General features: G+C 43.1%; 1 protein-coding gene across 3 annotated transcripts in view; it reads right to left on the bottom strand.

Annotated features, from left to right (window-relative positions):
* The window catches only part of LOC123978603 (glutamyl aminopeptidase), a 94,415-nt gene that overhangs the window by 68,017 nt on the left and 14,575 nt on the right, over nt 1-11,823 (bottom strand). Inside the window, exons 1-6 of one of the 3 annotated variants that reach the window (XM_046061927.1) lie at nt 9,675-10,498; nt 9,089-9,560; nt 6,310-6,451; nt 2,270-2,404; nt 2,005-2,125; nt 910-1,064 (exon numbers count right to left, since the gene is read on the bottom strand). In XM_046061927.1, coding sequence (XP_045917883.1) covers nt 910-1,064; nt 2,005-2,125; nt 2,270-2,404; nt 6,310-6,451; nt 9,089-9,560; nt 9,675-9,951 — 1,302 coding nt within the window. In that variant the 5' untranslated portion in view covers nt 9,952-10,498. Of the gene's footprint in view, nt 1-909; nt 1,065-2,004; nt 2,126-2,269; nt 2,405-6,309; nt 6,452-9,088; nt 10,499-11,823 lie in introns of those variants that run through there. The other 2 variants (XM_046061928.1, XM_046061925.1) reach the window with 2 other exon arrangements.

Consider the following 11,823-nt stretch of genomic DNA (forward strand, 5'->3'; position numbering starts at 1 on the left):
TACTCAGTAATACTAATAAAGTCTAGTACTTGAGTAAAGTTACTGAATTATTTTCCACCTCTGCCTTCATGTTTCAGATATATGCAACACCACAAAGTGCAAAAAGTCCTGCATGATAGTGTATGTAGTCTTTAGGGGTGTGACAATGTTGCCATCATAACCCACGAGACGAAACACGAGATTGGCTCCATGAGACCGAGACGAGACAAGCTTATGACACTATTTTTAGGAAATCTTCAAAGCTAAATTATATGAATAATTGGTATACTATCTGGTGATTTTTTTGTGCACCAATATATGCTGGAAATATTTTTATTCATGTAAAGGCAAACACAAAATTCAGGTGGCAGGTGAAATTTAAAATCTAAAAATATAACTGAATAAAATGCAGTGCAGCTCTCTGTGTTTCTTTCAGATCTGTTTCTCCTGTAGATCAACTTTTTTCACTTAATATCATCCCTGCTGCATACATGCAGGCATGGTTTAGTTTTCCTTCCTCTTTTGTGTCTTTGTTTGAGTAAGCAAGTAGTAAGCAAGTTGTGCATGTGACACCTTTTCACTTCAATGAGAAATGAATTCATTCATTCATTTAGAAACACCTGGACTTTAATAGCTCCAGTGTTTCAGAGGGTTTTCTGCTCATGTTCCACGTCATCATTTACTAAGAATTCATAATTTTCCCTCTACTTGATCACATTATTCCTCCACTGGTAAAATCCCCTTCAAAAACAGTGTGGGACTGCATGTTGCATGTGAATAGGAAAGTAACTGAAACACTTGTGATTTCCGAAATCTAGTGGCAAGAAATCTCGTCACACCCCTAATAGTCTTGGATGCCACATGTGCCACATGAATAAAATACACAAATGAAATGAGCAGAGTAAGTAATAAATAACTAGATTTTGTTACCTGGTGAACAAGCTCGTGGGCGATAACACTGGCCACTCGCTGCTTGTTGTAGGAAGATGACTGGTTCTCATCGTACAGCAGATTGGTCTCTCGGTAGGTGATGAGGCCCCAGTTCTCCATGGCACCAGTACCAAAGTCAGGGATGGCAATCTTATCTGGATCAAAAACACAGAGTCCCCTGAAGTAACCGTTTATCAAGTTTTATTGCATGACTGCCTTAGTCATTCTTGAGACAGCGAGGTTTTATCTTGCTATCAAAGTTGGAATGAACGTGCTTCATCCTCAGAATTCCTCATTTTATTAAATAGCATTCAAAAACCCGTTTTAGGTAACCACCTGGTCTTTCCTCTACCACCACAATTACTTGTCCCTGTTTTACACAAGACATGAAAATTTGCTGGATAGATTGCTATGAAGTTTACTGTTCACATAAAGGCATGTTTATTTCCTCTAATGTGTCTGTTGAGGAGGTATGTCTGCTAAACACCCTATGAGTACTTCCAAAACACTGTGCTGAATTTCTCACTTACAGATTTCCTAACATTTGTTATTTCCATGATGCCCACTGTCTTCCATCGGATTGGATAATGGCTCTTTTAACCACTTTACTTTTAGTTCATTCAAGATTGTGAGTTGTTTTCACCTTTGCAGTTCCCCTCAGTCTTTGCAAAGGTAACAGTGCAAAACATGTTAGTCTTACCGTTGTAGTTGATTCTATTGCATGTACTAAGGTGCAACTGTAAATCATTGGCCAGCTGGGCCCAGTTGTGGGGTGGTGTTCTGACCAACTCTGGTGGTTTCGACTGTTGTAGCTAGAGGTGACATAATGTGGACATAATGTGGACATCCTGTGGGTGGGGGGAGGGTGGGGATAGTTTTCTTTTGGAGGGGAAATACTGTATGATTAAATAATAGAATCACAAAAAAATAAAAAAATGCTTGAAATAGAACTGCACTGCAACTGCAGGGGGTTTTAGATTTCTCCTTGTGATCACTAAGGTGGAACACCAGTATGTATATTATGTAATCAGGTTTGGTTAGTATGCCAATCAGTTCCCTGCTTACTGTGTAGTGAAAGAGTTTGTCCAAACATACCCAGTTTTGAGATGGAGTACGTCATGTTGAAATACTCCTCAAAGTAATCAAAGATGACCTTGGTTGTGTTGGCTGCATATACTGCGGTTCCTAACTGACTTGGCTGGGCGTAGATTCTCAACTGTAAAGTAGAGGAAGACAAAACACACACATGTGCATGTATTATTATGTGTCTGACAGTACAAATCTAATAGTTCATTTCAAATCTTTTCACAAATTCTTGAAAATTGATGGCACTGATAGTGATACATGATGGTAAACTCACAGGAATTCCTCGGGCAGAAATTCTCTCCACATAGCTGAACTGGTGCACAGCAAAACATACCAAATAGGTACTCATTGGAATCGACTTCTCGAAGGAGGTCTTCTTTTTATTGCTAGGCAGCTCTTGAGGGGCACTCTGGAGAGGCAGAGGAAAAGTCTAATGGGTTAATGTAGATGTCACTCGGATAGGGGCAGAAAGATTGATTCCTCTTCGTTTAGTATTCAAAGTGTTCCCTCCAAACCTGACTTCCTCTTTCTTTGTTTTTTTCCCTTCACTGTGGGAAAGTTTGAGAAATTATACTGCTCTACCTACAGAAAACTGGGAAGAAGACACCAGCTGAGGTTTTCATTTTGATGTTTATTAATTAAAATAATCTGTGTACTAGGGATGGGGATCTACCTCATACCCCTTGGGTCTGGTCTTACCAAATAACCATCACTAAATAATAGTAAAGTATCGATAAAGAATAGGATCGTTAAGCAGTCTCAAAAAGGGAATCAATATTAATTAAAATTAACGATCCCCATCCCTAATGTGTACACATATGAGGAATTTGACTCAGGATTGTACATTGCTCACGATGTGCTTACTTATACAATAATACAATAATAAAATCACACACAGGCTACAGTATAGAGAACACATATATATACATATACATGTCACATACACATGTACACAGTGTGATGGAGCATAGTGCAAAGGATGCTGGTATTATGTGCAGGTGTTATGTACTTGAGGTAGGTGGTATACAGTATATACAATATACAAAATGACAATATCAACAGTATGAACAGCTCTGAAATAGAGAATGATGAATAAATAATAATAAGTGGTAACCAGTAAACAGGTGGCTGATTAGAGGCAGAGTTTATTGCACAGAAATTGTTCCCCAAACTGTGAGGCAGAAATCAGCTGTTCATCAGAGTGATGGCTTGTGGGAAGAAACTGTTCCTCAGTCTGTTGGTTTTGGGGTACAGTGCTCTGTAGTGCCTACCAGAGGGGAGAAGTTGGAACAGGTTGCGTCCGGGGTGACATGGATCTGCAGTGAAGTTTCCTGACGGTTTCCTGACTCTGGAAATGTATAAGTCGTCAGTGGAGAGAAGGTTGGCACCAGTGATTTTTTCTGTAGACCTGACTGTTCATTGTGGTCTGCTCCTGTCCTTTTTGGTGGCAGATCCAAGCCAGACAGTGATGGACGTGCAGAGAACAGACTGAATGATGGCTGTGTAAAAGTGGATCAGCAGCTCCTTAGGCAGGTTGAGCTTCCTGAGCTGGCGCAGGAAGTACATCCTCTGCTGGACCTTCTTGATGATGGTGTCAGTGTTGGGCTCCCACTTTAGGTCCTGAGATATAGTGGATCCCAGAAACCTGAAGGATTCCACAGCAGACACAGGGCTGTTGAGTATGGTGATAGGGGGCAGAGTGGGAGGGCTCCTTCTGAAGTCCATGATGCTGAGTCTGTAGGCCAACCATCAGCGTCCCCGATGATCGTTGAGTCATCAGCATACTTCAGGAGTTTGACAGATGGGTCTCCTGAGGTGCAGTCGTTGGTGAAGAGGGAGAAGAGCAGTGGGTAGAGCACACACCCCTGGGGTTGCAAGTGCTAATAGTCCAGGTGTGATGTTCTGAGAAAGCTTGTCTATACCCACCCACAGCATGGACCTCTCCCACGTCCGCACCTTATATACATACACAGCCAACTGCACCCATTTTTCTTCAGCATTGAGCTGTCTAAAGAGTAGAAGATTTGTCTAATGACAGAAGATTTACAGCCGGGAAACAAGAAGAACAATGTCTTCCAATGATGCCACTACATCCGTACGGGTGTGTGGCGTCTGCCACATGGGCAACATCATGCCAGGGGATCTCCATCCCTGCTGCGAGGCATGCCTCGGACCAGAGCATGCTGACTGAGTGCTCACTCCTAGCTCACACTGCCCGTTCTGCGTCCTTCTTTCCCCTGAAGAGCAGCGCTGGGTGGATAGGTTTGCCATTCAGTACAAGGATGTGTGGCGGGCCACCCACTCTCTGGACGAAGCACTTGACCTGCTGTTACCGAAAAGCGGGAGTCTGATTGCTATGTTGCAAGCAAACGTTGAGCTAACAGGATGCTAACGTTAAGCTAACAGGAAGCTAACGTGTAGCTGACATGCAGTCTGCTCCTGGATCAGCCGACCAGGGAGACCACATGTGTCCACGTTGCACACATTCCCCACACTGTGTGAGCAGGCTGCTGTTAGCCAGGTGGCTAATCTGCAGCTGTGGTTCTCCTTTCAGGGCGCCCAGTACCAGTACAACCGCCTGCCGTTTGGTTACTTCCTGGCCCAGTACATTCCTGGCATATTGCTTAACAGGCGGACATCATGTCAAGGCGGGGCCCTTGCCCAGATGAGTGGCACCTCCACCCCGATCTGGTGGCCCAGATCTGGCTCAGGTTCAGCGTGGCAGAGGAGGATCTGTGGGTCTGGCCGCTGAGAGGCGGCGTCTGGAGGGTCTAAGTCTCTCCCTGAAGGTGGTGTACACCACCCAGGGGTCGAGAGCCGCCTCTTCTCAGGCATGGCGCTCCACAGTGGGATTTGGCGCTGGTTTTATGTGCCCTGACCCAAGCCTTTGTAGGCAGCGGACCTGAAGTTCTTTTCGGCCAGGGTCGCCTTGCTCGTGGTTCTGATGTCAGCCAAAAGGGTCAGCGTTCTGCCTGCCCTCTCTGTGGCTTCGTCATCCATCCAGGGTGACATCAGCTCAGCTGTCCTGCACCCTAATCCTGCATTCATGCCTAAGAGCATCACCAGCACTTTTTGGGAGATTACTCTCTCGGCTTCTTTCCTCCCCCCTATGGGTCCGACTACAAAGCTACGTCCCACCTCCAGTGCGCACACTGTCCTACTACGTTGCACGTACAAGGTGCTGACTTAGGAGAGGCCCACGCTGTGGGTGGGCGTAGACATGCATTTGTCAAAGCCGCGCATATATGCGTAGGGGTAAACCCAATAGCAATAGCCTTAGAGGGCTGTGCTTCTACTCATAGAATCTGGAGTTACAGTATGCAACTACCCATCTCTACCTGTAGATGCCTAGTCAGACTGGTATCTTGGCCCCTGAACTCTGGACTCTTTTTGGAAATCATAGCCAACTTACTGGGCATGGCCCACTCCCAGCCCCTCTGAACCTCCTGGACTTTCCCTAAACCCCTTTTGACTCTGTTCCCCTCACATTCCATATATGGTTAATAAATTCCCTTTTTAATTAGTATCCCTGTCTGTGTACTGGACTTGAGTTCAAACTGAAAACCTTGCCCTAACAGAATACACCTTTCCAGTTTCGGAGTCCTGGTTTTGAGCATGCTGGCTCACTGACATTGCTTACTGAGACATTTAAATGGAACAGGAAATAATTAATTCCATCAAATCCTATATATCTGTGTTTCTCCTGCTATCACAAGTCAGAATGAATATAAGCTTAAGGGAAATAAGTTGCCAGCTACATCAGTTGTCCGTATTCCTTTTCCACTTTTGACACAGTTAAGCTAACAATTCTCCTCCGTTTCTTCTATTTTGGCAAGCATGCCCAAAATACCTAACTTTTAATGTAAAACACTTACTGAGCTCGACACTTTATGATCTACAATGGTGTGAAAAAGTGTTTGCCCCCTTCCTGATTTCTTTGTCAGGCAGGTCCTATTTAAGTGATTTCTTGATTGAAAACAGGTGTGACAGTAATCAGGCCTAGGTGTGGCTTGAGAAATTGAACACAGCTTTCCAAAGATGTGATAAACCACAGTTGATTTATGTTTTAACAGGGGGGTAATCACTTTCTTTCACACAGGGCAATGTAGGTTTGGATTTTTTTCCCTTAATAATAAAAGTTCTTTCTGCTAAGGGTGGCCCAACCAGTTATTACGTTTAGTTTCCCCCTTAATAATAAAAACCATTTTTCATTTAAAAATGCATTTTGTGTTTAAATGTGTTATCTTGTACACTTTTCACACTACTGTATATATTTAAAATGATAATGTTTTGTATTGCTGACTTGAGTCCTACCTCAGGCGGCATGTTGGACAGAGCTTCATAGTTAGCATCATGAGTGATGGAGATTTTGAAGGTGGCCTTCTTGTTGGGTTCATCGAAGCAGGGAAAGGACTTGCGAGCATCTGTTGGCTCATGATCAGTCGCAGCAATCTTTCTGGATATCAAATGAAGAACAGATTTTTGGACCAGGTGTTTTACATCTTTTTCCAATGGTTTTTATATTTATACAACAGTCAAACAATGGCAGTGTCATCTCTGATTGAGACCACCTCTGGTATTTTGCACCAGTTACTTCCCCTGACCAAGCCCGATCCCTGAGGAACTTCTTAAAAAGCATCTTTTTGTCATTAGGTACCTAACACTGTGAACCCTATGGACTCAATCAGTGCAGCAGTTACTGTTAAAATAACCAAAAAGTACCAAATCTAAACTTTAAACTTATACTCCAACACTCCAAAGACTTGAGAGGTGGCTTGAAGCTATGTATACTTCAGATTTCATGGTGCCATAAAGATATTAAAAGTTCCATAGAAACTTTTCAACACACTTTTGCAGCGTAATCCAAATGCTCAGTATGTATGAGGTAGTGTATGTAGCCAATGAAACAATGACAGCTTGGAACATATTTGGCTGAAGTGGATTATGTGTCTGAAGTGGTTTGAAATGTTTCTATGACTGATATTTTTTCTCTGCAGTCTAAACATGTGTCACTGTTGGAATTCATTGTAACTTACTTGAATCCAAGATGAGCCGAGCTGCTCTCCAGGAAGGAGGAACTACAAGCTTTTTGTAGTTGAAGAGTGTTATTTGATTAAATAAGAATTTCATTGTGTTACAGAATAATCCCAAATTAAGAGCTACTTACTAGTTTTTCCTAGAGCCTTCGACTGTATCGCACAGTCTAAAGATGCGTTCAGACTGCAGGCAAAAGCTCAAATGTGACTCAGATCTAATATTTTTATAAGTGTGAACAGCCCAATTCACATGGAATCTGACCTTTTCAATTCGGATTTGGGCCACTTTCATATGTAATCCAAATCCGAGACAGGTCAGATTTTTTGAGATGCGGCCTTAGTCTGGACGGTCAGATTGGAATTGATGCGACTTTGACTCTAGAGCAGCTGTACTCTCTAGCTACACAGAGCCACGATGAAAGAAAAAGCTCCACAAAAGCCATTATTAAACATGTGACTCTCTCTCTCCTCTACCTTTTTATAATCTGCTCACAAATTCCCTTCCTTCCACCTGAAATCCACCGGGTCACAAGCTCTCTTCTGAGCTTCTGAGTTATGTGCATGCTACTGATCCAAGCAGAAACAGTAGAGAGGGGGAGAGAGGAATGGTGGGGAATATGCGTTGTACAGCGCCAGAAACCGTAATGAATGTCATGACATTCATGACATGACAGGAAGTTGTGAACACTTGTCATAATTTGGGGGAAATGAGATCTAAATTAAATGTTATGAAGCAAACAGCGGCAGGTCCGAGCTAATTAGCGTTAGCTAATTACATCACTATAGGCTAGTATAAACAAATCATTCTACATTTACTTTTATCGTTTTTGCTGAGGTTTTGTTTTATCCTTATTTAATCAAATACAGAAAGAGACCAAAGATAGATAGTGATACAACATTTGGAAAGAGTGGGATTTGACCCTTAGACAAACCTTGAAAACACCAAAACACTATGTTCTTGAAGTGGAAATGTTTTCTATTAATTTGATGTACAACAGATCATTCAGTACACAATAAAAAATTCTAAACGAATTCTATGCAACATCTGACTGGATACTGTAAGTGATGTCAGCGGAGTTCATGAACAGGTCACTCATGCTTTGAGTCTTCTGCCAGGCTTGACTACTATACTTTCATTTACTCTGCAGCTAGTGTACTGGCTGCTGCCAGACATACAGTAAGAGAGAAAATATTGCAACACTCCTTCACCGACAACTGGTTGCTTATGAGTTTTTAATGATCGAAGGATTATTTTAATAATTTGACTGTATTTTATTTTTTTCTGTTTGCCTTGGTAATTCTGCTCTCTATTATGTTATCTATTACCTTATAAAATGCTATAATATAGTCGGAAGCATATAAAAGGATATTTTAAATGTCTCTGTCAACACTTATAACTCCTCCATTGAAGCATCCATGACTTCTGTTTGAACAGTTAAATATTAATTGTTAACATAGTATTAAGTTATGGTATTATTAGTTATCATTGTATTGTACACATGAACAAATCCTTACACTGTATTTAACTTAACTCTTATTAACTATTTATACATCAAATAATTCCCCGGTGGGTTTCAAAATGTTACTGTGTTCAGAACACATGGAAACACATCATTATATATTATTACTATGTTATGTTATCATTCAATACCTGTTATGGATTACCAAATACATTAAAGTCATATAATGCTTTTTGCATTTTTCCCTCTCCTTTATTGAGTTATATATCTTTTTTTGTGCATGTAATGGGTTTGCAAAGTGAAAAAGCCCAAAGTCCACGCCAAAGGGAGTTCCCATCTCCCAGAAAAATGAAACCATGAAAATGAGCATAATATGACTTCTTTAATAAACAGTTTAAACGGTGCTTACAACTGCATGATAAGATGTTCTAAACATCTAGTAATAGGGTGAGTCATAATAAGTGTTACCAGAATTTCCTTTAAAACTTAATTAGTTAATTAAACTGTGTTCTGTTTTTACTCTACTTTCTTTTTGTTCTGTTAATGAATGTGTGATATGTGTACGTTGTTATGATAGAATTAAATCAAAGAACTTACTTAGTTACCCCGTTCTCGGTGTAGATGACCCGGTAGAATCCCACCACAGAGCCATTGAGCCAGCCCTGGAAGTCCAGGCTGAGCACGTACTCCTCTCCTGGGCCAGTGACTTGCAGCTCCTCTGTGGCCTCCACCACCACATACTCCTGAGGCCCGTATTCAAAACAACTCCTCACTGCCACTTCCCTCTGGGCCAACTGGCTGTTTAGCATCCTTAGCCTGGGCATGGCGCTGACAAACGTCTCCCTAATGTGCAGCCACAGGTGGCGGGTAGGCTTGCTGACTTTGACGTGGATGTCCACGGTGCCTGTGTAGGTTTCCTCGACCAGGTCTGGCTCCAGGTGCAGATCATAGTGTACTGGGTTCACGTAGCTGGGCAAACGGAAATCCCTCCAGTCCCCGCTGGAGTCAGTGGAAGGCATGCAGGGCCCTCTGCCAGGTGGAGGGGGCTGGGTAGCCTCTGCTGTGGGAGCTGGTGTGGAGGGGGTGGGGGCGGTGTTAGTGTCTGACCTGGAGAGGACCACACTGAGGACCACTGCCAGAGCGCACACCACCAGCATCACACAGATGATGACTACATGCTTACCGCGGATGCAGTAACGCGTCTGTTGCTTCTCCATGTCTATGCTATGAACCATGGTGATTTCCAAACCTGAAAATATCACTGGAGTAAAACACAACTTTCTCCGGGTAAACTGTTGTAGAGCTGACCTAAAGTCAGAGCTGCAGGCTTTGGCTCCTACAGTATTTACATTAGTTGTGAACTTGTCCAAAGCTTGCCTCTGTGATACTGAGGGGTGGAGAGAAGAAAGAGGAGGAGAAGTGAGTGAGAGGAAATCTGTCAGACAGCGAATGTCACACATTGACCGAGAGAGTTATTCTGTTCTGTTAACACGCCCCCTTAAACATCTACAATCTGCCTGTAAATCAACAGTGTATATATGCATGTAAAGTCAATGCCGGCAACTAATGTTAAAATTAAGCTAACCACTGTGTGTGTTTGGTCTGAATCCCTATCAGAGTTATTTTTTCAATTCACAGTGAGTTGGATGCAGTAGAATATCTCTAGCTGAGAGCAGATACATGGGGGGAAGGGTCTATTGTTTGGACATGACTGCGCCTGTTATTGCATTTGCTCTTTGGTCAACATAATAGTGATTGCAACAGAGTGACATGGGAACTGCAGAACAATGTTTGTATTGTGTTGCGCCACAGTAGTAGGATTAAATATGTAGAAATATTTGTTTTTGCTTTGTGTTTCAGTAGCAGCAGGGATGATGATGTTGGTCATGTAGGTGTCCACTTGTTTGTGCAACAAGTTAGTCCAAAGCAAGATATTTTACACCTTGGCATGATGATTATGACATTTAGTGGATGGATATTTGGGATGCCCAGAGAATGATCCCAGATGATCTGACCATGTCAGGCTGTTGCTGACGTACTGTGGTAAGCGTGTCGACTAATTTCCGTTTCCGGTGCTTGTGTGTTGGTACCGTGTTGTGCTGCTCTCGCTAAATAACAGTTACATTTGTTAGATTGCAGCCAACTGTCCGCTAAACACTTATTCTTACAGTAATTTTGCCTAAGCACTCACAGTTCTTTCCATCTTTTAGTGACTGCTGTTCAATCTCATAGTTGTTCAAAAAGTTTGGTAACGCTACAGTACTTTAGCTTAGCCGTTAGCGACTTTAGCTTAGCAGCTAGCGATGGCTTCTCCTCCTCCCTCTCTCTCTCCTACTTTCTCCTGCTCGGTGTGTCAGATGTTCAGTTACTCCTCTGCCTCCTTTAGCGGTAATGGTACGAATAATAAGTGTAGTTTATTTGTAGACATGGAGGTGAGGCTCAGTGATTTAGACGTCCGGCTCTGCACCTTGGTAGATCAGTCTTTAGCTACTGTAGCTAGCCAGTCTCCGGTAGTCGGTGCGGAACAGCCTGAGTTAGCCTGTGGTAGCCGTCCCCCGGCATCCCCTGTGCAGCCAGGAAGGGGGGGCTGGGTGACTGTCCGAAGGAGTAATAGTCGTAAGCATTCAAAGTCCACGGGGCACCATCAACCTGTTCACGTTTCTAACAGATTTTCCCCACTCAGCGACACACCCGCTGAGAAACCAACTCTGATCATTGGCAGCTCCATTTTGAGAAACGAAAGTTAGCGAAGCCAGCGGCCATAGTTAAGTGCATCCCTGGGGCCAGAGCGGGCGACATTGAGTCTTATTTGAAACTGCTGGCTAAGGATAAACGTAAATACAGTAAGATTGTTATTCACGTCGGCGGTAATGACTCCCGGTTACGCCAATCGGAGGAAACTAAGATTAATGTTGAGTCGGTGTGTACATATGCAAAAACAATGTCGGACACCGTAGTTTTCTCTGGACCCCTGCCAAATCTGACCAGTGATGACATGTATAGCCGCATGTCGTCATTCCGCCGCTGGTTGTCGAGGTGGTGTCCAGCAAACGATGTGGGCTTTGTAGATCATTGACAGACTTTCTGGGGAAGACCTGGTCTGATTCGGAGAGACGGCATCCATCCCACTTGGGAAGGAGCAGCTCTCATTTCTAGAAATCTGGCCAAGTTTATTAGTGGACCAAATCCAAGACAACCCAGAGTTGAGACCAGGAGGCAGAGTCGCAGTCTAATACACTTCTCTGCCCTTCTAATTCAGCAGTTACCCACCCAAAACCCTACGCAGAGTCGCAGTCTAACACACTTCTCTGCTCCTCCATTTCAGGAGTTAC

This window comes from Micropterus dolomieu, linkage group LG11, assembly GCF_021292245.1.
Source record: "Micropterus dolomieu isolate WLL.071019.BEF.003 ecotype Adirondacks linkage group LG11, ASM2129224v1, whole genome shotgun sequence".
NCBI classification, from domain to species: Eukaryota; Metazoa; Chordata; class Actinopteri; order Centrarchiformes; family Centrarchidae; genus Micropterus; species Micropterus dolomieu.